At 55.3% G+C, this 27,688-nt stretch overlaps 3 protein-coding genes and 1 long non-coding RNA gene across 15 annotated transcripts; 1 reads left to right on the forward strand and 3 right to left on the reverse strand.

The window, feature by feature from the left end:
- Window positions 1-1,022: 1,022 nt before the first annotated feature.
- Window positions 1,023-22,340, reverse strand: SEPTIN12 (septin 12). Of its 3 annotated transcripts, XM_028840627.2 has the most exons (11): window positions 21,047-22,340; window positions 17,633-17,771; window positions 11,419-11,606; window positions 10,630-10,755; window positions 10,436-10,517; window positions 7,712-7,849; window positions 7,431-7,548; window positions 7,244-7,339; window positions 2,800-2,896; window positions 1,495-1,546; window positions 1,023-1,407 (listed from the first exon to the last, which is right to left on the reverse strand). In XM_028840627.2, exons 3-11 carry the CDS (start codon window positions 11,582-11,584, stop codon window positions 1,206-1,208), a joined length of 1,077 nt encoding a protein of 358 aa, XP_028696460.1. In that variant the 5' UTR covers window positions 11,585-11,606; window positions 17,633-17,771; window positions 21,047-22,340; the 3' UTR covers window positions 1,023-1,205. The 3 variants fall into 3 exon arrangements, with proteins under 3 accessions (XP_028696460.1, XP_002808333.2, XP_077841657.1); XM_002808287.4 differs by lacking the exons at window positions 17,633-17,771; window positions 21,047-22,340 and adding an exon at window positions 12,231-12,297; XM_077985531.1 differs by lacking the exons at window positions 7,712-7,849; window positions 17,633-17,771; window positions 21,047-22,340 and adding an exon at window positions 12,231-12,296.
- LOC144337872 (uncharacterized) lies at window positions 13,275-17,138 on the reverse strand. The gene is made up of 4 exons (XR_013411504.1): window positions 16,861-17,138; window positions 16,415-16,550; window positions 14,803-15,726; window positions 13,275-13,333 (listed from the first exon to the last, which is right to left on the reverse strand). It is a non-coding gene; the product is annotated as an uncharacterized LOC144337872 (long non-coding RNA).
- On the forward strand, window positions 20,401-27,231 carry SMIM22 (small integral membrane protein 22). 7 transcript variants are annotated; one of them, XM_077985549.1, is made up of 4 exons: window positions 20,426-20,560; window positions 20,832-20,980; window positions 21,070-21,164; window positions 27,086-27,231. In XM_077985549.1, the coding sequence occupies exons 2-4, from the start codon at window positions 20,857-20,859 to the stop codon at window positions 27,095-27,097; spliced, it is 231 nt and encodes a 76-aa protein (XP_077841675.1). In that variant the 5' UTR covers window positions 20,426-20,560; window positions 20,832-20,856; the 3' UTR covers window positions 27,098-27,231. The 7 variants fall into 7 exon arrangements, with proteins under 7 accessions (XP_077841676.1, XP_077841675.1, XP_077841674.1 ...); XM_077985548.1 differs by having other exon boundaries at window positions 21,070-21,179; window positions 27,086-27,226; XM_015125557.3 differs by lacking the exon at window positions 27,086-27,231 and adding an exon at window positions 21,321-21,410 and having other exon boundaries at window positions 21,070-21,179.
- ROGDI (rogdi atypical leucine zipper) lies at window positions 21,811-27,553 on the reverse strand. 4 transcript variants are annotated; one of them, XM_015125487.3, is made up of 11 exons: window positions 27,400-27,506; window positions 27,255-27,326; window positions 26,410-26,492; window positions 26,173-26,227; window positions 25,406-25,486; window positions 24,598-24,693; window positions 23,487-23,585; window positions 22,987-23,100; window positions 22,854-22,903; window positions 22,630-22,777; window positions 21,811-22,340 (listed from the first exon to the last, which is right to left on the reverse strand). In XM_015125487.3, the coding sequence occupies exons 1-11, from the start codon at window positions 27,442-27,444 to the stop codon at window positions 22,299-22,301; spliced, it is 885 nt and encodes a 294-aa protein (XP_014980973.1). In that variant the 5' UTR covers window positions 27,445-27,506; the 3' UTR covers window positions 21,811-22,298.
- Between the last annotated feature and the right edge of the window lie 135 nt (window positions 27,554-27,688).

Genomic DNA, 27,688 nt, shown 5'->3' on the forward strand with positions numbered 1-27,688 from the left:
TTGGGAGGCCCAGGCAGGAGAATTTCTTAAACCTGGGAAGCAGAGGTTGCAGTGAGCCCAGATCATGTCACTGCATTTCAGCCGGTGCGACAGAGTGAAACTCCATCTCAGAGGCTGGGTGCCGTGGCTCATGCCTGTAATCCCAGCACTTTGGGAGGCCAAGGCAGGTGGATCACTTGAGGTCAGTTCGAGACCAGCCTGGTCAGCATGGTGAAACCCCATCTCTACTAAAAATACAAAAATTAGGCTGGGCGCGGTGGCTCAAGCCTGTAATCCCAGCGCTTTGGGAGGCCGAGACGGGCGGATCACGAGGTCAGGAGATCGAGACCATCCTGGCTAACATGGTGAAACCCCGTCTCTACTAAAAAATACAAAAAACTAGCCGGGTGAGGTGGCGGGCGTCTGTAGTCCCAGCTACTCGGGAGGCTGAGGCAGGAGAATGGCATGAACCCGGGAGGCGGAGCTTGCAGTGAGCTGAGATCTGGCCACTACACTCCAGCCTGGGCGACAGAGCGAGACTGCGTCTCCAAAAAAAAAAAAAAAAAAAAATACAAAAATTAGCCAGGTATGGTGGCGCATGCCTGTAGTCCCCAGCTACCTGGGAGGCTGAGGCAGGAGAATGACTTGAATCCAGGAGGCAGAGGTTGCAGGGAGCCGAGATCGTGCCATTGCCCTCCAGCTTGGGCAACAAGAGCAAAACTCCATCTCAAAAAAAAAAAAAAAAACACCACAACTCCGTCTCAGAAACAACAACGACCACAAAAACTTGGTTGGTAGCAGTGGTAATCCCAGTGTTTTGGGAGGCTGAGGTGCGAGGGTTGCCTGAGGTCAAAGACCAACCTGAGCAACCTAGCAAGGCCTTATCTCTACAAAAAAATTGTAAAAATCAGCCCACCAAGGTGGTGTCATGCCTGTAGTCTTGGCTACTCGAGAGGCTGAGGCAGGAGGATCGCTTGAGCCCAGGAATTTGAGGCTGCAGTAAGTCATGATCGTGCTACTGTACTCCAACCTGGACAACAGAGTGAGACCCAGTCTTTTTATTTGTGGATAACTCAAAGAAGTCATTTACAAAATGCCTTTTGTTTTCAAAGCACAGCTTTTCATAAAAAGCAAGGCCCACATGTAATAGATGCTCTGGTACACAGATGGGTGTTGAGAGCTGCTGGGGACTCGGGAAGCCCAGCAGCTGCGGGATCAGCCGGTGGTCAGAACTCATCATCCGAATCGTCATGGGCCCCCCTGCAGACCTTGAAGGTCCGAGGGGTGGTCAGCTGTCCCGGGGAGGCCGGGGCCAGGTTCACCCAGCCAGGCCCACGAGGCAGCAGGTGGCTTTCATTGAGTCTGATGACGCGGTAGTTCTCGTAGTGGACATTGTGGGTTATGTCCTTCAGGTCTTGGAGGTGGGAGCTGGGGGACCGGTGATGGTCAGCCCCGATGGTGGTGTCCCCAGGGCCCCTCGCCAGCCCCCTAGCCCTGGGCTCCCCACACCCTCACCGGATGAGCAGGTCTCTCAGGAGAGGAAATTCACAGTGCGCCATGTTCTCCACTGCAAGATATGGGACTCAGTATGGGCTCTGCTTAGTGAGCAATCAGTAAGCGCCTACTATATGCACCACCTGACACCATTTCCCTTAGCCCTTTTCCCACATTTCTCTTAATCCTATCCTGCCTTCCCTTTGTTGGTTCATTCATTCATTCATTCATCCACTGTTGTGTCCCCAGTGCCTGGTACAGGCGGCTCCTACAAGTAGCTGTAGAATGAATGAATCCACAGATCATTATTGTATTATATGAACAGTCGGCCTCTGTATCCATGGGTGCCCACTGTGGGACTTGAGCATCTGCCGACTATGGTGTCCCTGGGGGTCCTGGAACCACCCCCTGCAGATAGCATGGAATGCCTGTACGCTACATCATAGGTAATAGTATAGTATATTTCTAGCCGGGTGTGGTGGCTCATGCCTATAATCCCAGCACTTTGGGAGGCCGAGGTGGGTGGATCACCTGAGGTTAGGAGTTTGAGACCAGCCTGAACAACATAGTGAAACCCCGTCTCTACTAAATACAAAAATTAGCCAGGTGTGATGGCATAATCTGTAGTCCCAGCTACTTGGGAGGCTGAGGCAGGAGAATCGCTTGAACCTGAGAGGCGGAAGTTGCAGTGAGCCAAGATCGCTCCACTGCACTCCAGCCTGGGTGACAGAGCAAGACTCTGTCTCAAAAATAAATACAGAGAGAGTGTAGAATATTTCTAATAATTATAATAATACATCACGGGCTGCGTCCTGGCGGGCCCTCGTGTCTTACTTTCCCTCCCTCCCTAAGGCGGTCTCCCCTCCCTCCCCCCACAATCGCCTTCACTGTGCCTCTCCCACCTGTCCTTGTCCCGTCAGCTCTATGGAAACAGGGACCCTGTCAGTCCTGCCTTTACCATGCACCATGGTAACTGCACGTAGCGGTGCCCGATACACAGTAGGCCCATCGTAATTTCCGGCCAGCCACTGGGGCAGCCTTGGGTATTGGGCATTGTGCCAAATGGTGGTTCTGCCGGCTCCAGCACCCTAGGAAGTTGATGCCACTGTGATGCCCACTTTACTGTGAGGAAACTGAGGCCCAGAGCATCCGGAAACTTGCCCACGGCCTCCCAGCTGGAAAGAGGGACCATTCCCCAGGCCTCTTTGTCCAATGGGCTTCACTTTTCTGTGCCCTGTGATGGGTGCTAAGGATGTCTAAGGCACAGGGTTGCTCTGGCTTCCAACCTGTCCCCACCAGCATCCTACCCGGGGGCCCTGCACCGACCTTCAATGATGCCCCACTTGGTCTTCCGGCCCAGGACACACCTCCCGTTCACCAGGTGCTCTTGGTCAGCCCCCACCACAGCAAAAGGGATTCGGTCCTGGGAGAGGAGGAGAGATGGAGACGGGAGCATTGACTTCACTGGGGAGAAGAGAAGTCAAGGCACCCAGGCAGGAGAGAGGAGCCCTGTCCTTTTCGGGGAGGGAACATGGTAGAAAGTGCACAGAATTCCCAAGTTCAAAGACATAAAGTCTAATCGGTGCCTCTGGCCGGGTGAGGTAGCTCTTGCCTGTAATTTCAGCACTTTAGGTGGGAGGTGGGAGGATCGCTTGAGCCCCAGGAGTTTGAGACCAGTCTGGGCAACATGGTGAAACCCCATCTCTGCGAAAACTAAAAAATCAGCTGAGCGTAATCATAGCTCACTGCAGCCTTGACCTCCTGGGCTCAAGTGATACCCCCCGCCTCAGTCCCCTGAGGAGTGAGGATCACAGGTGTGCACCACCATGCCTGGCTACTTTTTAAACATTTTTAGTAGAGATGAATTCTCTGTGTTGCCCAGGCTTATCTCTAACTCCTGGACTCAAGTGATCCTCCCTCTGCCTTCCAAAGTGCTGGGATTACAGGAGGGAGCCACCACACCCAGTCCGCCTGATTTCTTATATATAAAGTTTTATTGGCACACAGTCAAGCCTGTGAGTCACTCTTGTCTATGGCTGCTTTTCAACCAGGACATCAGAGTTGAATCATCGCAATAGAGAGCCTACGGACCACAAAGTCTAAAACATGTACTACCTGGCCCTTTGCAGAAAAGGTTGTTGAATCCTACTGTAAACTCCAGTTGTTTACTTGCTCATGGCCAGAAGCAGAAATTCAAACTTGCAAACTCCTAAGTGACATATATGGGTTTGTTTTAACTTCTGAGTTCATCTGTGATGGGGAATAATGTTGATATTGACAACATTGGGCATGGTGGCTCACACCTGTAATCCCAGCATTTTGGGAGGCCGAGGCAGGCAGATCACCTGAGGTCAGGAGTTCGAGACCAGCCTGGTCAACATGGTGAAACCCGTCTCTACTAAAAATAAAAAATTAGCCGGGTGTGATGGCACATGCCTGTAATCCCAGCTATTCAGGAGGCTGAGGTGGGAGAATCACTTGAACTCAGGAGGCAGAGGTCACTGTGAGCTGAGATTGTGCCACTGCACTCCAGCCTGGGTCACAGAACAAGACCCTGTCTCGGTCGGGCATGGTGGCTCACGCCTATAATCCCAGCACTTCGGGAGGCCGAGATGGGTGAATCACAAGGTCAGGAGATGGAGATCATCCTGGCCAACATGGTAAAACCCCTGTCTCTACTAAAAATACAAAACAAAATAAAATAAAAAATAGCCAGGCATGGTGGTGTGCGCCTGTAGTCCCAGCTACTCAGGAGGCCGAGGCAGGAGAATCCCTTGAACCCAGGAGGTGGAGGTTGCAGTGAACTGAGATCGTGCCACTGTACTCCAGCCTGGGTGACAGAGCAAGACTACATCTCAAAATAATAATTAAAAAAACATTGTACAGTACAGTGGTTCTTAGTATTTGACCAGGGTTATGCAACCATCATCACAATCTAATTTCACAACCTTTTCATCACACTCCCCCAAAAAAATCCCATACCTTTTAGCAATCACTCCCCATTTCTCCCTTCCCCACATCCACTGACTACCACTAATCTACTTTCTGTCTCTATAGATTTGCCTACGCCTATTCTGGACATTTCGTATAAATGGAATCCCATAATACGTGATCTTTTGTATCTGAATTATTTTTGTCTGAGAAACATGTTTACAAAGTTCCCCCACCCTGTAGCAGGCAGGTGACAGTGCTTCATTTCTTTTTCTTTCTTTTTTTTTTGAGACAGGGTCTCACTCCCTTGCCCAGGCTGGAGTGCAGTGTCGCAATCTCTGCTCAGTGCAACCTTCACCTCCCAGGTTCAAGCAATTCTCCTGCCTCAGCCTCCCAAGTAGCTGGGATTACAGGTGTGTGCCACCACACACCTGGCTAGTTTTGCATTTTTAGTACAGATGGAGTTTCACCCTATTGGCCAGGCTGATCTCAAACCCCTGGCCGCAAGTGATCTGCCCGCCTCAGCCTCCCAAAGTGCTAGGATTATTACAGGCATGAGCCACCGTGCCGAGCCTTGAACTATACACTTTTAAAGGGTGAACTTCATTCCTTTTCATAGATAAGGGCTAGTCCACGGTAGGGGATAGGCCACATCGCGTTTCCCCACTCATCTGTTGATGCATATTTGGGTTGCTTCCACTTTTAGGCTAAGTAACGCTACTGTGAACATTCATGTACACATTTTTCTGTGAGTGTACATTTTTGTTTGTTCTGGGTATACATGTAGGAGTTCAGTTGCTGGGTCATATAGTAACTGGATGTATAAGCATGTGAGGAACCACCAGACTGTTTTCCAAAGTGGCTGAGCCATTTTCCTTTCCCTCCAGCAGTAGGTGAGACTTTCAGTTCCTCCACATCTTCCACAGCACCATTTTTTGTTGTTGTTGTTGTTTTAAGCCGGAGTTTTGCTCTCGTTGCCCAGGCTGGGGTGTGCAGTGGTACGATCTCGGCTCACCGTAACCTCCACCTCCAGCTTTGTGTTTTTTTGTTGAGATGGGGTTTTGCCATGTTGCCCAAGTTGGTCTCGAACTCCTAGGCTCAAGGAATCCTCCTGCCTCAGGAGGAATTCTCCTGCCCTCAGCCTTCTGAGTAGCTAGGCTTACAGGAACCCACCACCACGCCGGCTAATTTTTTTTTTTTTTTTTTTTTTTTTGAGACGGACTCTCTCTCTGTCGCCCAGGCTGGAGTGCAGTGGCGCCATCTCAGCTCACTGCAAGCTCCATCTCCCAGGCCATTCTCCTGCCTCAGCCTCCTGAGTAGCTGGGACTACAGGCGCACACCACCACGCCCGGCTAATTTTTTGTATTTTTAGTAGAGACGGGGTTTCACCGTGTTGGCCAGGATGGTCTTGATCTCCTGACCTTGTGCTTGTGATCCACCTACCTCGGCCTCCCAAAGTGCTGGGATTACAGGCATGAGCCACCGCGCCGGGCCTAATTTTTTGTACTTTTAGTAGAGATGTGGTTTCGTTATGTTGGCCAGGCTGGTCTCAAACTCCTGACCTCAGGTGATCTACCCGCCTCAGCCTCCCAAAGTGCAGGGATTACAGGTGTGAGCCACCACGCCAGGCCAATGCTTTTTTTTTGAGACAGAGTTTCACTCTTCTTGCCCAGGTTGGAGTGCAATGGTGCCATGTCAGCTCACTGCAGCCTCCACCTCCTGGATTGAAGCCTTTCTCCTGCCTCAGCCTCTTGAGTAGCTGGGATTGCAGGCACCTGCCACTATGCCCAGCTAATGTTTTTGTATTTATAGTAGAGACAGGGTTTCTTCATGTTGGTCAGGCTGGTCTCAAACTCCCAACCTCAGGTGATCCAACAGCCTCGGCCTTCCAAAGTGCTGGGATTACAGGTGTGCGCCACCACACCCACCTTGAGTTATATTTTATTGCCTTTTTTTTTTTTTTTTTAAAAAAACCTGGTTCTCACTGTGTCACCCAGGCTGGAGCACAGTGGTGTGATCACATCTCACTGCAGCCTCCACTTCCTGGGCTCAAGTGATCCTCCCACCTCAGGCTCCTGAGTAGCTGGGACTACAGGCACATGCCACCATGCCAAGGTAATCTTTGTGTTTTTTTGTTGAGTTGGGGTTTTGCCATGTTGCTCAAGCTGGTCTCGAACTCCTAGGCTCAAGGAATCCTCCTGCCTTGGCCTCCCAAAGTGCTGGGATTGCCACCACACCGGGGCCTCTTTTATTGTTGAGCTGTAAGAGTTTTGTTGTTGTTGTTGTTGTCTGTTTGTTTGTTTGTTTGAGTCACTCTGTCACCTAGGCTGGACTGCAGTGGCGCAATCTTGGCTCACTCACTGCAACCTCTGCCTCCCAGGTTCAAGCAATTCTCCTGCTTCAGCCTCCTGAGTAGCTGGGACTAAAGGTGTGCACCACCACATTCACAGAATTTTTTGTATTTTTGGCAGAGATGGGGTTTCACCATGTTGGCCAGGCTGGTCTCCAACTCCTGACCTCCAGCGATCTGCCTGCCTTGGCCTCCCAAAGTTCTGAGATGACAGGCATGAGCCACTGTGCCCGGCCCAGTGTTCTTTATATATTCAGGATACAAGCCCCTTGTTGGGTATGTGATTCATAGACATTTTCTCTGATTCTGTGGGTTGTTAGTGTGAGCTGTTATTTCTTGCTCACTTTGAGCTTGTGGATGTGTGGACAGTCATATCTGCTAGGAATATGTGCACGTTTCCCTGAGATACAGAGAAAGATGAATCTTTGGGTGGAAAGGATGTGTGGGAAGGAAATCACCTCGCCTGCCTCCCGCCCCACAGCCTCTTACCCGTAACTTGCTGTTAAGGATTCTGTCATTGATGTCCTCATCAAAGCACATCTGGGGGTAGACGTCGATGCAGTGGGTCCTCAGGTTCTGCTGGATCTGGAGATCCCGCACAGGTGACCTCAGCCCACCCTGCCCACTCTGCCCTCTGCCCCACTGACCCCAGCCCTGCCCCAGGCACCCAGATCACCCTGTGCCTAAAGGCCTCTCGCTCTTCCATGGTCAGGCTGTCGGCCCGGGCAATCACGGGCACCACGTTCACAGTCCGGCACAGTCGCTGCAGGAACTCAATGTCCAGGGGCCGCAGGCTGCCGGGGCAGGGCAGTGATGGAAGTGGTGGTGGTGGTGAGTGTATGAATGATAGCAGCAGGGCAGGGGAGTGGGGGCAGCCAGCAGCCCACGTCGGGGACCCCTTCTCCTCCTCCCTGCCCCATGCAGGTGGTCCTCGCCTTGCAGGTGCAGCCCCCTCACCAGTGCCCAGTGGGTGGTACAAAGTACACGCAGCAGTGCACCCGGGTGTCTGGGATATGGCGCTGGCGGGTGATGAGGATCTCCTCCTGGAGGTACTGCTCGTATTGCTCGTTGATGTAGCCCAGGATGGGGTCCCAGCTGAGGCGGGAGGTGGACCCTCCCCTCAGAACTGTGCTGTGCCCGGAGAGCCCCACCCCTCTCCGCTGTGTCCTCTGGGTGGTCCTCCCGTGGGATGATGAATCGTCCCGGTTTGCCCAGGACCTCTGGGTCACCCTGTTACTTTCCCCCACTTCCCTGCATCATCAGAGAGACATAGAGAGACCTCCTGCCATTCTCGGCTTCACTGTCTGTAAAATGGAGACAACAGCAGCACCTATGGTGCAAGTAAGGGAGGGGTGAGCATTAACTGGGCTAAAGGGCCACAGCTGGGCCCAAACCACGAAGGACTCGCGCCTGATGGTTGCAGGGGTCTCCCTCCTCCTCGAGTCCCTTCCCCTCTTGGGTATTGTCAACACTGTAAGTTGCCAAACAGATCCTTTTTTTTTTTTGAGACGGAGTCTCGCTCTGTCGCCCAGGCTGGAGTGCAGTGGCCAGATCTCGGCTCACTGCAAGCTCCACCTCCCAGATTCATGCTATTCTCCTGCCTCGGCCTCCCGAGTAGCTGGGACTACAGGCACGTGCCACCACTCCTGGCTAATTTTTTATATTTTTAGTAGAGATGGGGTTTCACCGTGTTAGTCAGGATGGTCTCAATCTCCTGACCTTGTGATCCACCCGCCTCGGCCTCCCAAATTGCTGGGATTACAGGCATAAGCCACCGCGCCCGGTCTCAGATCCTTTTAAAAACAGGTGTCAGGACAGGCCCAATGGCTCATGCCTGTAATCTCAGCACTTTGGGAGGCAGAGGCAGGAGGATCGCTTGAGCCCAGGAATTCGAGGCTAGCCTGGGCAATATAGGGAAATGCCAACTCTACAAAAACTACAAAAATTAGCTGGGTGGGGTGGCACGTGCCTGTGGTCCCAGCTACTCAGGAGGCTGAAGCAGGAGGGTCCTTGAGCTCGGGGAGGTCGAGGCTGCAGTGAGCCATGATCTCACCACTGCACTCCAGCCTGGGAAACAGAGTGAGACACTGTCTCTAAATAAATAAAAATGAAACCAGGGCCGGGTGCGGTGGCTCATGCGTGTAATCCCAGCGCTTTGGGAGGCTGAGGCAAGTGAATCACCTGAGGTCAGGAGCTCAAGACGAGCCTGGTCAACATGGGGAAATCCCCGTCTCTACTAAAATTACAAAAATTGGGCCGGGCATGGTGGCTTACACCTGTAATTCCAGCACTTTGGGAGGCCGAGGTGGGCGGATCACCTGGGGTCAGAAGTTTGAGACCAGCCTGGCCAACACGGTGAAACCCCGTCTCTACTAAATAAATACAAAAAAGTAGCCAAGCATGTTGGAGGATGCCTGTAATCCCAGTTACTTGGGAGGCTGAGGCAGGAGAATCACTAGAACTCCAGGAAGTGGAGGTTGCAGTGAGCAGAAATTGTGCCACTGCACTCTGGCCTGGGCAACAAGAACCAGACTCTGTCTTTAAAAAAAAAAAAAAAAAAAGGCCGGGCGCGGTGGCTCAAGCCTGTAATCCCAGCACTTTGGGAGGCCGAGACGGGCGGATCACGAGTTCAGGAGATCGAGACCATCCTGGCTAACACGGTGTAACCCCATCTCTACTAAAATACAAAAAAAATTAGCCGGGCGAGGTGGCGGGCGCCTGTACTCCCAGCTACTCGGGAGGCTGAGGCAGGAGAATGGCGTGAACCCGGGAGGCGGGGCTTGCAGTGAGCTGAGATCCGGCCATTGCACTCCAGCCTGGGCAACAGAGCTAGACTCCGTCTCAAAAAAAAAAAAAAAAAAAAAAGGCTGGGTGCGGTGGCTCAAGCCTGTAATCCCAGCACTTTGGGAGGCCGAGGCGGGCGGATCACAAGATCAGGAGATAGAGACCAACCTGGCTAATACGGTGAAACCCCGTCTCTACCAAAAAATACAAGAAAACTAGCCGGGCGAGGTGGCGGGCGCCTGTAGTCCCAGCTACTCGGGAGGCTGAGGCAGGAGAATGGCGTAAATCCGGGAGGTGGCGCTTGCAGTGAGCTGAGATCTGGCCACTGCATCCCAGCCTGCGTGACAGAGCAAGACTCCATCTCAAAAAAAAAAAAAAAAAAAAAAAAAATTTAGCTGGAAATCGCTTGAACCCAGGAGGCGGAGGTTGCAGTGAGCCGAGATTGTGCCAATGCACTCTGGCCTGGGTGGCAAGAGCGAGATTCTGTCTCAAAAAAAAGAAAAAAGAAAAAAAAAAGATCACACAGCCTGGCCGTTCTAGGTCTGGGGTGTTTCCAAAAGGTCGAAGGGGGAGGGGCAGGGACAGGAGGGGACAGTCGTGTGGCTCACGCCTGTAATCCCAGCACTTTGGGGGGCTGAGACGAGTGGATCATCTGAAGTCAGGAGTTCCAGACCAGCCTGGCCAACATGGTGAAACCGCGTCTCAACTAAAAATACAAAAAAAATTAGCTGGGCGTGGTGGCGGGCACCTGTAATCCCAGCTAGTTCGGGAGGCTGAGGCCGGAGGATCACCTGAACCTAGGAGGCGGAGGTTGCAGTGAGCCAAGATCATGCCCTTGCACTCCAGCCTGGGCGACAAGAGTGAAACTCTCTTAAAAAAAAAAAAAAAAGAACCCACCAGTTGTCATTGTTGATCTGGTCCCCGAAGCCAGGCGTGTCCGTCACTGTCAGCTTCAGCTTCACACCCTTCTCCTCGATGACTGCGGAGGGAGAGGGGAGTCAGGAGACATTGGACCCTGATGGGATGGGGTGGGGCAGGGTGGGGTGAGGTGTCGGCAGGGTGGGGTGAGGTGTGGGCAGGGGCTCACTCACCATGGGTCACTGAATGCAGCTGCAGCGTCTGGGGTGGGGGCACCCCCAAGCCCGGTGGGTTTGACTTCCACACTTTGGACTTGAACAGCGTGTTCACCATCGTGGACTTGCCCAGTCCACTCTGCCCTGGAAGTGGCAACCGGATGACAGCAGTTAGGGTGGGCATTTTAAGCAGTTTTTCTCTAACTCTTTACTTTTTTATTTTTGGAGACAGGGTCTCACTCTGTCACCCAGGCTGCAGTGCAGTGGAGCAATCTCGGCTCACTACAACCTCCGCCTCCCAGGTTCAAGTGATTCTCCTGCCTCAGCCTCCTAAGTAGCTCCTAAGTACAGGCGCCTGCCACCACGCTAATTTTTGTATTTTTAGTAGAGACGAGGTTTCACCATGTTGGCCAGGCTGGTCTCAAACTCCTGACCTCAGGTGATCCTCCCGCCTTGGCCTTTCAAAGTGCTGGGATTACAGGCTTGAGCCACCACGCCCGACCTCATTTTTGTACTTTTTGTAGACGTGGGGTTTTGCTAGTCTCGAACTCCTGAGCTCAGGTGATCCACCCGCCTCAGCCTCCCAAAACCCTGGATTATAGGTGGGAGCCACCGCTCCAGGCAGATTTTTGTCTTTTGATGACTGAGCATTTCTCAGATTTTCAATGACAACATCCCTGTGAGGTGCTATTACCAGGTCCACTTAGCAGACGGGGAGGGGCGACAGGCTGCCAAAAGTGAGATCACATGCCCAGGCACGTGTAGCACCGTGGGTCTGTCCTGCCGTGGGCCCCACCTCTCACTCACCCACCACCATGATGTTGAACTCAAACCCCATCTTCATAGCCTTAATCTTCAGCTGGTCCAGCACAGCCTCGATGCCCACAGGACCAAGCATCTCGCAGGGTGGGGTGCTGGGGCTGGAGGGCCGCGAGGACAGGCAGGGAGAGGGGGAGCGCCTCAGGGGGTCCATGGGGGCCGAGGGTTCGAGATGCCTGTCACCAGGTGGGTGGGGAGAAGGGCGTCACTGGGGCTCAGAGGAGCCCACACTGACCTCTCATATGTGAACCCCAATTTGAGCTTGGCTGTTGGCCAACCCCCTCCACACTTCATGCCTCCGGTGTACCCTAAGTGCCCGTAGTCCCAGGGGTGTGGCGAGGGTGCCTGTGGGGAGCCGTTTCTCCGGGGTGCTTCAACCCCCATCCAGAGAGGCTCCCCCGCCCAGGAGTCTGCCCTGTCCCCACCTAGAGCCCAGGCAGGGGCCTCTCAGGTCACTTCCCCCAGCAGAACCTGGAGGGCCAGGCAAAGTCCAGGATGGGTGTCTGCAGCCAGGCTGGAGTCCTGGAGGGGCTTCAGGGAGTGTGTGTGGGGTGAAGTGGCTGCCATCCCAGCAGGGAACTTGGGCAGGGGGCTCAGGAGGAGGCACCCCCACTTTCCCCAGGGGGACACACAGCAGAGTTGATAGAGATAGGGAGCGAGAGAGATGGCACAGGTACACAGGTATGAAGGTGACGGAGACACAGAGAGAGAGACCAAGGCGAGGCAGGGAAGATGGCTGGGAGGGAGCGGTGCAGAGAGTCCACAGTGGGCAGAGAGAGAGAAGCAGCCTGCTGTGGCACCTGGTGGACGTGGGTCCTGGTGGAGCTTCCAGGAGCTGCCTTGTCCTGGCAGGGCCTGGTGTGTGTGATGGGGGAGGGGAGAGGGTGACAGTTAACTGAAGAATCTGAGCTCCATCCGCACTTGCTGTGACCCCCACCTGGGGGCTTCTCTGCAGCAGGAGCAGGAGCTGTTATCCCTCTCATCCTCAAAATGACCCCAGCCTAATGATACAACGATCCCCATGTAGAACCAGGGGCCTGAGTCCCCCACGTCAGCTAGGCTTCCACCTCCAAGCTCCCACCCTCAACCGCTCTGTTGGGGTGAGCAAACCCGGGTCCCACAGCTGGCTAGCGGGACATCCGTGTCCATCCTTGGCGCCGTGTGTTTTAAGTTGCCAGCATCAAAAACATTAAGAGATTGCTTTAGCAAATATTTACTCAGTCCTGACTCTGCACATGGCATTGTTCTTGGAGCCCAAATACGTTAGCTTGCTTAACAATAAAGCCCCGTGAAGTAAGCGCTGTTACTACCCCCAGTTGACAGATAAGAGAGGGTCAAGTGAGGAGGTGGCAGAGCTGGGACTTACAGCTCTGAGTCTGTGTGCCCACCCTCTACTGCCTTTTTCTTGTTTACAGAAACATCTAGATTTCCAGTGTATCTTAGAGATTATCACCCTGACTTGAGATGCCCTCTTTAAATGGGCCATGTGCTTTCCAGACCATGTTCCTCACCCCTCCCTTATTGTCTCTCTGATAGCTGTTTCTTTTTTTGTTATTTGTTTTTGAGACAGAGCCTCGCTCTGTTGCCCTTGGTGGAGTGCAGTGGTGCGATCTCGGCTCGCTGTAACCTCCACCTCCTGGGTTCAAGTGATTTTCCTGCCTCAGCCACCTAAGCAGCTGGATTACGGGCGTGGACCACCACGCCCCGCTAATTTTGTATTTTTAGTGGAGACGGGGTTCCACCATGTTGGTCAGGCTGGTCACAAGCTTCTGACCTCAAGTGATCCACCAACCTTGGCCCCCCAAAGTGCTGGGATTATAGGCGGGGGCCACCGTGCCTGATCTTTATTTTTCTTTTTTCCTTTTTTTTTTTTTTGAGATGGTGTCTTGCTCTGTCGCCCAGGCTGGAGTGCAGTGGTGCGATATTGGCTCCCTGCAAGCTCCGTCTCCCAGGTTCATGCCATTCTCCTGCCTCAGCCTCCCGAGTAGCAGGGTCTACAGGTGCCCGCCACCACGCCTGGGTAATTATTTTGTATTTTTAGTAGAGACGGGGTTTCACCGTGTTAGCCAGGATGGTCTCAATCTCCTGACCTCGTGATCTGCCTTCCTCGGCCTCCCAAAGTGCTGGGATTACAGGCGTGAGCCACTGTGCCCAGCCCTTTTTTTTATTTTTTGAGACAGGGTCTCACTATGTTGCCCAGGCTGGTCTCAAACTCCTGGGTTCAAGTGATCCTCTCACCTCGGCTTCCCTAAATGCTGGGATTACAGATGTGAACCACCGTGCCCAGCCTGATAAGCTGTTTCTTATACCAAGTCCATCTCACACAGTTAATTCTTTCTTACCTGTTCCCTGATACCTGACTTCACAAGGCTTAGGCACTCCTGTGTCCTTGGTATTGACAAAGATTTTCTTTTTTCTTTTCTTTCATTTTCTTTTTCCTTCCTTCCTTCCTTCCTCTCTCTCTCTTTCTTTTTCTTTTTTGGGACAGGGTCTCACTTTGTCACCCAGGTTGGAGTGCAGAAGCTCAATGATGGCTCACTGCAGCCTCGACTTCCTGGGTTCAAGTGATCCTCCTGCCCCAGCCTCCCTAGTAGCTGGGACTTCAGACACGTAGACCAAGCCAGGCTAAATTTTTTACTTTTTGTAGAGATGAGGTCTCCCTATGTTGCCCAGGGTGGTCTGGAACTCCTGGGCTGAAGGGATCCACCTGCTTCAGCTTCCCAAAGTGCCACCACACTCAGCCTGGCAAGTGTTTTCTGTAAAGGGCCAGGTGGTCCCTATTTTAGGCTTTGCTGGTCCTAAGTTCTCTGTTGCAACTACTATTCAACTTTCCCATTGTAGTGAGAAAGTAGCCACAGACAATAGGTAAACAGATGGGTGTGGCTGTGTCCAAGTAAAACTGTATTCACAAAAGCAAGGTGGCTGTGGTTTCAGTTTTCCTGAACCCCAGGCAGACTTCTGTCCTTTGCTGTCCACTGCCTTCAGCCAGTTCTTCCTCCTGGTAACTCCCCCTCCTTCCCGGAGGCTTAACATTAAAGGCTTAGAGAATAGGGTGCCAGGTGCGGTGACTCACGCTTGTAATCCCAGCACTTCAGGAGGCCGAGGTGGGCAGATCACTTGAGGTCAGAAGTTTGAGACCAGCCTGGCCAACATGGCAAAACCCCGTCTCTACTAAAAATACAAAAATTAGCTGGGCACGCTGGCAGGCACCTGTAGTCCCCGCTACTTGGGAGGCTGAGGCAGGAAAATAGCTTGAACCAAGGAAGTGAAAGTTGCACTGAGCCGAGATGGTGCCACTGCACTCCAGCCTGGGTGACAGAGTAAGACCCTATCTCAATAAATAAATAAATGAGTAAATAAATAAATAAAGGCTTAGAAGTTAAGGGTGGGCCAGGCAGGACCCAGGGTGGCAGAGATGATGGAGCAGAGCCTGTCCTGGAGCACAGTTTATTGTCAAAGGTGAACTCTCGCAAGCCACAACTCCACAGTCCTTGAAGGATTCAGCACGGGGGCCTCGTCCCATAAGCAGATGAGGATGTGGTTAGTGGATGAACAAAAGGCTGTGGTGATGGTGATGTGTGGACTGCGTTTGAGCAGTAGACGTACTCGTGGGGACGTCCCCTAAGGAAATAAGCTTCTGTGCAGAGAAAACACTTTCTCCAGGAAAATCCTCCCATGGGAGTGATGGTCTCATTCTGAAAATCGTGGTGGTGCGGGCAAGAGCCTCACTGGGTGCCAGCAGGGATTGCACCATGTTAGTGCCATCAAAGGAGTAGTTTGCAGAAAGCATGCTGTCATCTGAAAGGTGCTCCCGGCGGCGTTCACTGGCAAAAGCCAGGGGTAAAACGGTCTGTGCAGTGTGACTATGGTGGAAGAGGACAAAAGACTGGAGGGAATCCCACGTGGACACGGCGATAATAGCACAGGGCCATTCAGCGCATGTTTCTGTGAGCCCGACGGCTCCGATATCGATGATCAGTTCATTTCATCCTCACAATACCGAAAGGAGGTGGATACTATTAACACACCCATTTTACAGAAGAGAAAACTGAGGCAGAAGGGCTCAGGGAATGTTACTCAAGCTCACACACTGGTGGGTCTTACGGCATGCAATCGAACCTGGGTCCAGGAGTCTGACTCACCGGAACCACTCCCTGCCACAGCCTCCTCCTCCTGTTACTGTCCTGCCTGGGACTGGGTGGGGCTCTGTGACTTCTGTCTTTTTTTTCTGAGACGCAGTCTCACTCTGTCACCCATGCTAGAGTGCAGTGGCAAGATCTCAGCTCACTGCAACCTCTGCCTCCAGGGTTCAAGTGATTCTCCTGCCTCAGCTTCCTGAGTAGCTGGGATAACAGGCATGCACCACCACGCCTGGCTAATTTTTGTATTTTTAGTAGAGACGGGTTTCGCCACGTTGGCTAGGATGGTCTCGAACTTTTAACCTCTGGTGATCTGCCCACCTCGGCCTCCCAAAGTGCTTGGATTACAGGTGTGAGCCACTGCGCCTGGCCTGACTTTTGTCTTTTAACAACTTGGTGGTTCCCAGATCTTCTTTAAGAGATAGATATGACTTTCATAATAGTAACGACAAACATTAGAAACAAGGTACCCAGAGAGACAGGAAGACTGAGAGCCAGAGGGGAGAGGAGGGGACAGTGGGCCTCCTGACTACCCAGCCAGGCCAAGAGCTGGAGCAGGGGCCACAGTTGTTCCCTTGCACTTTAAAAATAGAAGTATGTCAGGTGCGGTGGCTCACACCTGTAATCCCAGCACTTTGGGAGGCAGAGGTGGGCGCATCACTTGAGGTCAGGAGTTTGAGGCCAGACTGGGAAATATGGTGAGACCCGTCTCTACTAAAAATACAAAAATTAGCTGGGCATGGTGGTGGGCGCCTGTAATCCCAGCTGTTCGGGAGGCTGAGGCAGGAGAATCACTTGAAACAGGAAGGCGGAGGTTGCAGTGAGCCGAGATTGCATCATTGCACTCCAGCCTGGGCAGTAAGAGTGAAACTCTGCCTCAAAACAAACAAACAAAACAAAACGACGACGACAAAAAAACAAATTCAGTGGCATTTAGTACATTCACAATACGAACAACCGGCCAGGTGTGGTGGCTCACGTCTGTAATCCCAGCACTTTGGGAGGCTGAGGGGGGTGGACTGCCAGAGCTCAGGAGGTCGAGACCAGCCTGACCAACATGGTGAAACCCCATCTCTACCAAAAACACAAAAATTAGCCAGGTGTGATGGTGCATGCTTGTAATCCCAGTGATTCAGGAGGCTGAGGCAGGAGAATCTCTTGAACCCAGGAAGCAGAAGTTGCAGTGAGCCGAGATCATGCCATTGCACTCCAGCCTGCCAGCCTGGGTGACAGCGAGACTCTGTCTCAAAAAAAAAAAAAAAAAAAAAAAAGGCCAGGCATGGTGGCTCACGCCTGTAATCCTAGCACTTTGGGAGACCGACGCGGGTGAATCACCTGAGGTCAGGAGTTTGAGATCAGCCTGGCCAACATGGTGAAACCCAGTCTCTACTAAAATACAAAAGTTAGCTGGGCATGGTGGTGGGCGCCTGTAATCCCAGCTACTCGGGAGGCTGAGGCAGGAGAATCGCTCGAACCTGGGAGGTGGAGGTTGCAGTGCCGAGATCATGCCACTGCACTCCTGCCTGGGGAAAAAGAGCAAAACTCCATCTCAAAAAAAAAAAAAAAAAAGGCCGGGCGCGGTGGCTCAAGCCTGTAATCCCAGCACTTTGGGAGGCCGAGACGGGCGGATCACGAGGTCAGGAGATCGAGACCATCCTGGCTAACCTGGTGAAACCCCGTCTCTACTAAAAAATACAAAAAAAACTAGCTGGGCGAGGTGGTGGGCGCCTGTAGTCCCAGCTACTCGGGAGGCTGAGGCAGGAGAATGGTGTAAACCCGGGAGGCGGAGCTTGCAGTGAGCTGAGATCCGGCCACAGAACTCCAGCCTGGGCAACAAAGCGAGATTCCGTCTCAAAAAAAAAAAAAAAAAAAAAAAGAGGGAGGGAGGAGGAGGATTAGAGTCAGAGGAGGAGACGTGAGCCTGGAAGCAGAGGGTGGAGGGATGGGAGACCGCCGGCCCAGGAATGCCGCCAGCTTCTAGAAGTTGGACAAGGCAAAAGATGGACTCTGCCCTAGAACCTTCAGGATGAACACAACCTGGCCAACCCATTTTAGACTCTGACCTTCAGAACCGTAGGATGATAAATTTGTGTTGCTTGAAGCCACTGAATTTGTGGTAATGTTACGGCAGCATCGGGAAATTAATCCACTAGGTGTGTGAAGGGCTAATGACTTAACTTCTCTAGGCTTTCGTTTCCTCATCTGTAAAATGGAAAAAGCAGTAATACCCACGTTAGGATTGCTATGAGAAATAAACCAGGTGACACAGCACAGTGCTAGGTGCAGAGCCTCACATTACCGGATATTTTCAAGTATGAAGATAGAGAATATGGCCGGGCGCGGTGGCTCAAGCCTGTAATCCCAGCACTTTGGGAGGCCGAGACGGGCGGATCACGAGGTCAGGAGATCGAGACCATCCTGGCTAACACAATGAAACCCCGTCTCCACTAAAAATACAAAAAAATTAGCCGGGCGTGGTGGCGGCGCCTGTAGTCCCAGCTACTCGGGAGGCTGAGGCAGGAGAATGGCGGGAACCCGGGAGGCGGAGCTTGCAGTGAGCCGAGATCGCGCCACTGCACTCCAGCCTGGGCGACAGAGCGAGACTCCGCCTCAAAAAAAAAAAAAGAGAATATAAGGACGGTGAAGACTCCTGGTACAGCTGGCCTTCCATATCCACAGGTTCCACATCTGTGGATTCAGCCAACCACAGACAGAAAATATTTGGAAAATAAATCACAGCTGTACTGGACATGCACAGACTTTTTTGCTTGTTATTTCCTATACAATGTAACAATTATTTACCTAGTACGCATTATATTAAATATAGATATATATATATATATTTTGAGACAGAGTCTTGCTCTGTCGTCCAGGCTAGAGTACGGTGGTGCCATCTTGGCTCACTGCAGCCTCTGCCTCCTGGGTATAAGCGATTCTCCTGCCTCAGCCTCCCGAATAGCTGGGATTACAGGAGTGTGCTACCACACCCAGCTGATTTATTTTTTTTGAGACAGTCTTGCTCTGTCACCCAGGCTGGAGTGCAGTGGCATGATCTTGGCTTACTATAGCCTCCGCCTCCCAGGTTCAAGGGAGTCTCCTGCCTCAGCCTCCCAAGTAGCAGGAATTACAGGTGCCTGCCAGCACGCCAGGCTAATATTGTATTTTTTTTTTTTTTTTTTGAGATGGAGTCTTGCTCTGTTACCCAGGCTGGAGTGCAGTGGCGCGATCTCAGCTCACTGCAACCTCCACCTCCAGGGTTCAAGCAATTCTGCCTCAGCCCACCGAGTAGCTGGAACTATAGGTACACGTGCCACCATGCCCGGCTAATTTTTTGTATTTTTTGTAGAGATGATGTTTCACCTTGTTAGCCAGGATGGTCTTGGTCTCCTGACCTCGTGATCCGCCTGCCTCAGCCTCCCAAAGTGCTGGGATTACAGGCGTGAGCCACCGTACCTGGCCAATTTTTGTATTTTTATCTTCTTTTTGAGACAGAGGTTCGCTCTTATTGCCCAGGCTGAGTGCAATGGCGTGATCTCAGCTCACCGTAGCCTCTGCCTCCCGGGTACAAGCAATTCTCCTGCCTCAGCCTCCCTAGTAGATGGGATTACAGGAATGTGCCACCACACCCAGCTAAATTTGTATTTTTAGTAAAGACGTGGTTTCTCCATGTTGGTCAGGCTGGTCTCCAACTCCTGGCCTAGGGTGATCCGCCTGCCTCGGCCTCCCAAAGTGCTGGGATTACAGACGTGAGCCACCGCGCATGGCCCAATTTTTTTTTTTTTTTTTTGAGACGGAGTCTCGCTCTGTCGCCCAGGCTGGAGTACAGTGGCCGGATCTCAGCTCACTGCAAGCTCCGCCTCCCGGGTTCACGCCATTCTCCTGCCTCAGCCTCCGGAATAGCTGGGACTACAGGCGCCCGCCACCTCGCCCGGCTAGTTTTTTGTATTTTTTAGTAGAGACGGGGTTTCACCGGGTTAGCCAGGATGGTCTCGATCTCCTGACCTCGTGATCCGCCCGTCTCGGCCTCCCAAAGTGCTGGGATTACAGGCTTGAGCCACCGCGCCCGGCTTTTTTTTTTTTTTTGAGATGGAGTCTCGCTCTGTCGCCCAGGCTGGAGTGCAGTGGCTCGGTCTTGGCTCATTGCATGCTCTGCCTTCCGGGTTCACGCCATTCTCCTGCCTCAGCCTCCCGAGTAGCTGGGACTATAGGTGCCCGCCACCGCGCCTGGCTAATTTTTTTTGTATTTTTTAGTAGAGACGGGGTTTCACCATGTTAGCCAGGATGGTCTCTATCTCCTGACCTCATGATCCGCCCACCTCGGCCTCCCAAAGTGGTGGGATTACAGGTGTGAGCCACCATGCCTGGCCATGATATTACATATTATAAGTAATCCAGAGATGATTTAAAGTATAGAATATATGCACAGGTTATATGCAAATACTGCCTCATTTTATATCGGACACTTTAGCATCTGTGGATTTTGGCACCCACGGAGGTCCTGGAACCAACCCTTCAGGATTCCAAGGACAACTGTATGATGCAGGCACACCTCTCCTAGCTGCTCAAGGGTCGTGGGATGCAGGCAGGTCTTCTCCCCCTTCCCCCTCCCTCCCACACACCTTCCCTCCCGTCTCTCTCCCTCTTTCATTCACGAAGTCAGCAGTGGCCGAGCACACAGCTGGAAATCTGGGATATTGAGGAAAGGTAAAAAGTCCCAGGACTGAAGCCACAGGCCCGCATCTTCCTCCCTGGGTCTCCAGCAGTGGGCCCTCTCCGCTGGGCTGGGCAGCCTCTGCTGGGGCTGGGCCCTCTCCGCTGGGCTCGGCAGCCTCTGCTGGGGCTGGGCCCTCTCCGCTGGGCTCGGCAGCCTCTGCTGGCCCTGGGGAGGGCGGGGCTGGTTGCCAAGACCTCAGGTGGTATGGAGCCGGAAGCAGGAAGCAGCCTGTGCTCCCCAGACCTGCCTGGTTGAGGGAGTTGGAGGCTTCTAGGAGGTAGGTGGGGGCCTGGGGGCTGGGCCGCCAGGGGAAAGAGAGGGGAGAAGACAGTGGCTGGGGAGAAAGTTGTCCAGGTTGGGGTCAGGGTAGGGACCACAGGGCTAGGCAAGGAGAGAGGCTGGGCCTGGGGCCAAAGGAGAAGTGGAGTGGGAGGGGGCAGGGAAGCTGGTGCTGGGCCAGGCTCTGGCAGAGGCTGGGCTGTGGGAAGCCTGGATGTGGTCCCCGCTGAGCAGAGCCCAGGGTTCTGATGCAGCCTCTGGGGGGCCAGGGCAGGCGGCACTGTGCACGCCGAGATGGCTGTGTCCACAGAGGAGCTGGAGACCACAGTTCAGGAAGTCCTGGGGAGACTGAAGAGCCACCAGTTTTTCCAGTCCACATGGGACACTGCTGCCTTCATCATCTTCCTCATCTTCGTGGGTAAGTGTGGCTGCGGCCTCGGGGTCCCCCCAGCCCCCTGCCCTGGGCCCTGGGTTGGGGTCACACCTGGATGGCTGTCCTGTCCCCAGGTACGGTGCTGCTCCTGCTGCTGCTGGTCATCGCCCACTGCTGGTGCTGCAGCTGCTGTGGCTCCCCTGGGCGCCGCAGGGCAAGCCCCAGGAAGGTGAGCCCCTGGAAGGTGAGCCCTGCTGGCCACCGGGACCTGCATGGAACTGTACTGGGGGTGGAGGAGGGAGCGGGGGGGAGTGGTGGGAAGGGTGCTCATCCCCCTAGGGAACAAGGAGCGAACCTGCTCGGTCCCTCTGTGCTTCTCGTGCAGGAAAGACCCAAGGGAGTGGATAACTTGGCCCTGGAACCCTGACCCTGTGTGTCCTGCCCCGTGGCAGTAACAAAGCCTTGTCTGCCCAGAGCCTGAGTCTGCAGTGTCTTCCAGTCCCCATCTGGGTGGGTGACATGGGACTCGCTGCCCTACTCAGGTGCCCACCTGGCCTCTCTTAAGCTTTCAGTCAATACCACTGTGCCAGATCATCCTGGGTCACCTAGCTGGGAGGGGAGCTGGTCTCAGACCGGGCGGCCCGAACTCCCAGGTGGAGGTCTTGTCACCACCCCCCGGGCCTCTTGGCAGAGAGGACGAGAGAGAACCCGTCCTCTCTCGAAGGTGGGTTCTGTGTCCAGCCCTTGCATGGCATAAGGAGTGGGGAAGCCAGGCTCTGGGAATAGGGGAGATGGCTGGCTCCTTAAGTTGATGGCCACTGACTACCAGGGACCCCCCGCCTGCCTGGGTCCCCACTCAGACGGACAGACACGGCTCCAGGCGGAATCTGATGATCTTTATTTCTTAGAGGGCCCTGGATCGGGGCTATGGAACACAGTAACCAGCACTGCACTCACTCCTGGGGTGGCTTTGTCTGCGCCGTTCCTGACTGTCCCCTGGGACTCATAGCTTAGTGCCACCCCCCACCCTCCAGGGGGAGGGGACAGCGAAGGGGAGAGGAAGGAGAGCCCTGGGCCTGGCCCTGTCCTGAGTCCAAAGATTCCCATGGTGACCAGAAGGGCGGGGTTGGGAATGTGGGACGCCCTCGGCCCCGCCTTCCGGACCTCCCCACTACCCTACCAGACTAGCCTCCCTTCCTCCTGGTGCTTCCAGTGTCCATTCCCAGCAGTGCAAATGTGTTAGGCAGGGGCGGGGGTAGGACAGAGAGATAAATAGCAGCCTGGCATTGGTGCTGGCTGGTGCTCTGGGGCGGGTATGAGGGGACGGGCTGCCTTCCTGGAGACAAGCTCCTGGGTGCTGTGATCAGAAGGGTCTGTAGCTCCAGTAGCTGGAGAACACGGAGATCTGCAAGGAGAGGGGGTCTGGTGAGTGGCTGGATGGAGGGGATGGGATGGACCAGGGGAGATGTCAAGGTCACCCAAGGACGGTATGTCAGGACAGGGCATTGCTGCTTAGCAGTACTGTGGGGGTACAACAGACCCCAAGACTGGGGCACTCTGAGGGTGGGGCAGGGCCCTCACAACCCCTGCCCACTGTGAGGGTACACCAGACCCCAAGGTTAGCGCACTCTGAGGGTGTGGCAAGGACCCTTAGAAGCCCTTCCCCTAATGAAGGTGCTCGGCCCAGGCCCCACCTTGTCCTTAAGCTGCTGGCAGAGCTGCAAGGAGACGGTGAAGTAGACCAGGGCGTCGTTGAGCCAGGGGATCACGCACTCCACCTTGTGCACGTGGCTCACCTCCAGGCGCTGAGAGCCCCACTCGCTGTGGGCGGTGAGAGGGTCCCTGAGGGGGGGCCCGGCCCTCCAGGTGCAGAGGGATGGGGTAGGCATGCCCGAACCCCTCTCCCCTGCCTACTTACAACATGGCCCCAGGGCTGTGCAGCACCGCGCCTCCGGCTGGGCGGAAGTTCTAGGGAGAACAGCACCAGACCCATCAGGCCCTGCAGGGTGTGTGCATGGGGGGCAGCGGGCCGGGCAGGGGTCCCTCCTCACCTTGGTGGAGTTGGGCTGCAGGGCATGCAGCTGGTACACCGTGAGGCAGAGCTTATTGAGGTTGATGTAGACATTGACCAGCAGGTCGGAGGGCAGGGCGGGGGCGAACATCCGCTGCGGGAGGCAGGTAGGATGAGACCCTCCCAAGCTCCCAACCCAGGCTGGATGGAGCAGGGCTGTGCAGTCATTCATGGAGTCTGCAGGCGACTCCAGTCCCCATCCCAGAGATGCTCTTCCCATGAACGGGGGGCTTCCAGACTTTTCCCAGGTGCCCCAAGTACCTTCCTGTGCTGTCAGGTTTGGGAACCACTAACCCAAAACAGGGTTAACGTATTTTGGGGGCACAGGACAGAAGCCAAGGACCCCATCCCAGAAAATTGCCTAGACAGAATTCTAACTATAATTTGGGGGGTGGCACCCCTTGGTGTCCATCCTGAGGGCAAGCTGGGCCCCGCTGTGGGGACCCCTCTCCTGGGGCAGGGGCTGGCAGGGACACTGACCGTGAGGCCACTGGCGGCGATCTCAGGGAGGGTGAGGGTGGCGGGGGTGGTGAGGCGGTTTCGGGCTCTGGTCAGCTGCAGCATCACTGCATCCATCAGCTGCAGGGAGGGGCGGGGTTGGCTCTGCTTCCACCCGGGCCCCCATGCGTCAGGGAATAACAGATATGGTAGCTCCCACTCCCGCCCAGTGGCTACGGTTCCCAGGACCCAGCAGCAGGGGCCTGTTAAAGACAGGTAGTTGGGCTCCAGCTGGGTGTGGGGGAAGGCAGGACGTCTGCACTGATGTCAGTCAGGACAGGGCTGATTCACTGCACAAGGGTCCTGGGAGCTGGATCAATGGGGAATGGAAGCTCCTGGGAGGTCAGTCCCAGGGGCACAGGCTTTGCCGACAGGAGTACAGGCAACAAAGGTTGGCTGCAAAAAGTCAGAGAGGGCTTCCTGGAGGAGGCGATGGATGGCTAGGTTGAGGTTTTCAGGAGGGTAAGCCAAGGTCACAGCTTGTGGGTGGTGGGACCACCTGGAGCCCATCCCTTCCCTTTGCCGTGGAGCAGAGCCCTGGCAGACTCCTCAGAGCCCCCAGCTTTCATGCCATCCAGCCGTGGCCATGAGTACCAGGGTGATGTGGCTCCCAGGAAACACGAAAAAGCTGACTGGGGGCATGGGGGCTGCAGCTCCCTAGGGTGGTTACAGTTCTCGAGGGGATCTTAGTCTATCTGGTTCTACCTGTGAGGAAACAGAGGTCCAGAGAGGGCAGGTGAGCCACCAGAGGACACACAGTGAGTCAGGGGCAGAACTTAAGCATGAGGTCAGGCACCTGAGTCAGCTCTTCACATGTGCCATGCGGTTAATGTGAAGGCTTTCACTGCTGCTGCCAGCAGCGGTATGTGCCGAGTGCTTACTGGGGGCTCCATGACCTGAATTATCATGGCGAACGGTTACTGCAGCTTGCCCCTGACCCCACAGGTAGAAAATGGAGACACAGAGTAGGCAGGTAAGTGCTTAGAGGTTGCACAGCTCCAAGTGGAGGCCCTGGGATTGGAACCCAGGTGTGATTCTGGATCCAGGACGTGGGACTCTATAGGCCCGAGAGTCAGGCCTGGGGGGAGCTCACCTTGAGGACCTCAGCACCCGTCTTGAACTGGTAACTCTCGTCCCGGCTGGTCAGCAGGTAAATGGCTTGGCTCACATGGTTTCTGGCATCCTGGATCTAGAAGCAGAGTTCATCCAGAGGGGTCACGCCAGCTTCCGTGCAGCCAGGAGGGGAGGGTGGGTGCTGCCTGCCTGCCTGCCCCAGGTCATTCCACTCTCCACACTGTCATCTCTGTGCCCCGGAGGGCCAGGACCCTGCCAGGTGATGGGCGCCTGGCATCACCTGGGGCAGGCCCGGTCTCTGCCTGAGTGGGCTGCCCCCTCCTTTTAAGGGATGGACAAACAGTATTGTCCAAGACATCTGTGCAAGTTGTGGAGGAAAGCAAACAGGGTGATATGGCAGGGGCAAGGGCCCTGAGATGGAGACAGTCAGGGTAGGGGAGCAGGAGAGGAGGCCAGGGCAAGTGGTACAGGAGCTGCCAGGGAGCATGGGCCTCATCCCCAGAGCCATGGTAAGTCCCTGGAGGTTCTGGGCAAGGGAGTGACTTTTTAAAGGGCTTCTGAACCATCTCATCAAGCCAGCTGCTGTGGGGACACCACAGTCCCGATGTGGCCCTTGGGCTCTCAGGCCAGGTTCTCCACCTCCCCACGTGGCGCAGGCGCCAGGGCTTCAGGAAACACCTGCCCCCAGCTTTGCTGCTAGGAAACACCCTCCCAGGCTTGCTGTGGCCACAGATCCCCAGGGCTAGGCCCTTGCCAGGGAGGCCCCGTGGTGCGCCTGCTGCCGCCTGTCCTTGTGGCTGAGCACTAGCCAGGAGGGGCGGGGTCACCTGCTGCAGCTTCCACTGCTTGTCCTCCCGGAAGGCGAAGTGCAGCAGCTGGTTGTTCCGGGGCATCTTCAAGTTCACGTCCTGACAGGCAAGAGTGGGGTGAAACAGGCACGGGGGGCGCCTCCTGCCACAGCCACTCTGAGCCCTTAAGCGTGGGGCAGAAATGGGGTGTGTGGTGGCTCAGGCCTTGGCTGCTGTGTAGGGCAGAGAGACTCCCAATGCCTTGGCCGTTTGGGGGGTGAACAGGGAGGTCAGGAAACAGGAAAACAAGCCCAAGAGGAGCCACGAAGAAGTGAAATTGAAAGAGGTGAAGAAAGGGGAAGGGGAAAACAGCAGGCAGCCTCTGTGAGGCTCTGTGCGAACCGGGTGCATCTAGCGTCTACAGGGGCCAACAGATGGAGCCCAGGAGGGGGGCCGCCCCCCACGCCTTGGTGCCTGGCACAGGGTTGGGTGCAGACTGGAGCTCAGGCGTTGGCTGATTCAACTGTGATGTGTGGCCAGCCTAATCCGCCAATGCCCATGTTTCACTGGTCCAGACATCAGGCCAGGCCGTGTGCAAAGAACCCCCCCTCCTGCATGTCCTCCTGAATCCACACACCCATCCCGGGGGAGGTGTGAGGGCTGCTGTCATTTTCCAAAGGAGAAAACTGAGGCCAGAGACATCAAGGGTCCCGCTCAGAGTCGCAGGGCTTGTATAGAGAGAACGTGGGAGCCCCCATGCTCTTCCCCACTGGCAGGATGGGAGGGGACAGGGCTGGGGGACTCACCGCCTGGCTGAGGGCATCCCCCTGCAGAGTCAGCACACCCTTCACCTGGTCTGTGCTGTAACACGTGGCGTCAGAGCGGTGCCTGTGGTCACCACCCCCACCACCCAGCCCTCCCTCCCGGCGGGCTGCCCCTCCTGTCCCATCGCACACCCAGCTGGTCTGCAGGACAGGGCTGTGGTCATGCCTCCTACCCGCCAAGGTACCCATTTCCCCGGTTTCCGCCCAGCCCAGGCTCACCCACAGCTGCCTAGGATGAAGTTCTCTTGCTTGGCGGGCCCCTCAGTGCCCGAGCCCGGCAGAGTGAAGCGCAGAGAGGCCTCCTGTGGCACAGAGGGAAGGAGGGGAGCTGGTAGTGCCCACTCAGGCCCAGTGCTCCTTCCAGAAGGCCCCCTCCCTCCACGTCAGCGGGGGGAAGGAACAAGGTGGCCTGGCCTCAGTTTCAGCTGGGGTGGGAAGACCCTGCCCAAGCACCCCGGGCACCTAACCGTGAGCCCGATCTGTTTACCCCACGTTCCCTGAACACCTCCTGTGTGCCCGCCTCGGCGAATACAGGACAGAGACAGCCTCCCAGCTTGGTTGAGGGGGAAAGGGGCAAGGGGCAGAGTCAGGGAACAAGGCAGTAGTCAGGGTAACCCGCGGTCCTGGGCCACAGCAAGCACTGCGCCGGTCACTTCTGGTGAGCTGCTTGGCTCATTTATCTATACTACAGCCTCGCGAAGCGGGTGCTGTTATCTCCCTTTTGCAAAATGAGAAAAGGGAGGCCCAGGGAGGTTCAGTGACTTGGCTGAGGGTCACACTGCCGGGCAGAGGCAGAATTATTTGGCTCCCAAGGCGGCCTTCCCCGATCCGAGGCCGGGCGGGACTCAGGCCCTTGCTAGCACCCGCGTCAGGACTCGCCCCTGCCCGCACACAGGTGCTTGTGTAACGAGGTCGGCTCGAGTTCGCGGAGGCGGGGCCTTGCTTGAAAGCCGCGGCGGCCGCAAGCAATAGGCGCTCAGGACGCAGCCGCGGGGCCCCAGGTGGAGCCAGGGAGATGAGGAGGAGGGTCGCCACGCCCGGCGGGGCAGGGCACGGATCGTTACCTTGAGAATGTCCTGCAGCTGCTTCAGCACAGCGTGCACCTCGTCGTGCAGCAGCCAGCGGAACTCCTCCTCCTGCGGGACAGACCTGGCGGTCACGCTTGGCCCCGCCGCCCCGCCAGCCCGCCCGCTGGCCCGCGCGCCTCACCAGCACGGCCCGCTCCGCCGCCGTCGCTGCCATCACGGTGGCCATGGCCGCAGGCCGCTGCCAAACGCCCTCCCCGCCGGCCGCTGCTCCGGTCCACCAATCCTTCTGTCCTCGGTCCTCCAGTCCTTGCGTCCGCCCGCGGGGTCTGGCTCCGCCCCCACCCCTGACTGGCTGAGTGGGCACCGCCCCGCCCCCAGGCCGGCTCCGTGCTCGCGATTGGCCGGCTCCTGTCGGCCCGCCTCGGCTCGCGAAACCCTGCGGGCGTCTTGGAACGAGGCCGGCGGCTGCG

This window comes from Macaca mulatta, chromosome 20 (assembly GCF_049350105.2).
Source record: "Macaca mulatta isolate MMU2019108-1 chromosome 20, T2T-MMU8v2.0, whole genome shotgun sequence".
NCBI lineage: Eukaryota > Metazoa > Chordata > Mammalia > Primates > Cercopithecidae > Macaca > Macaca mulatta.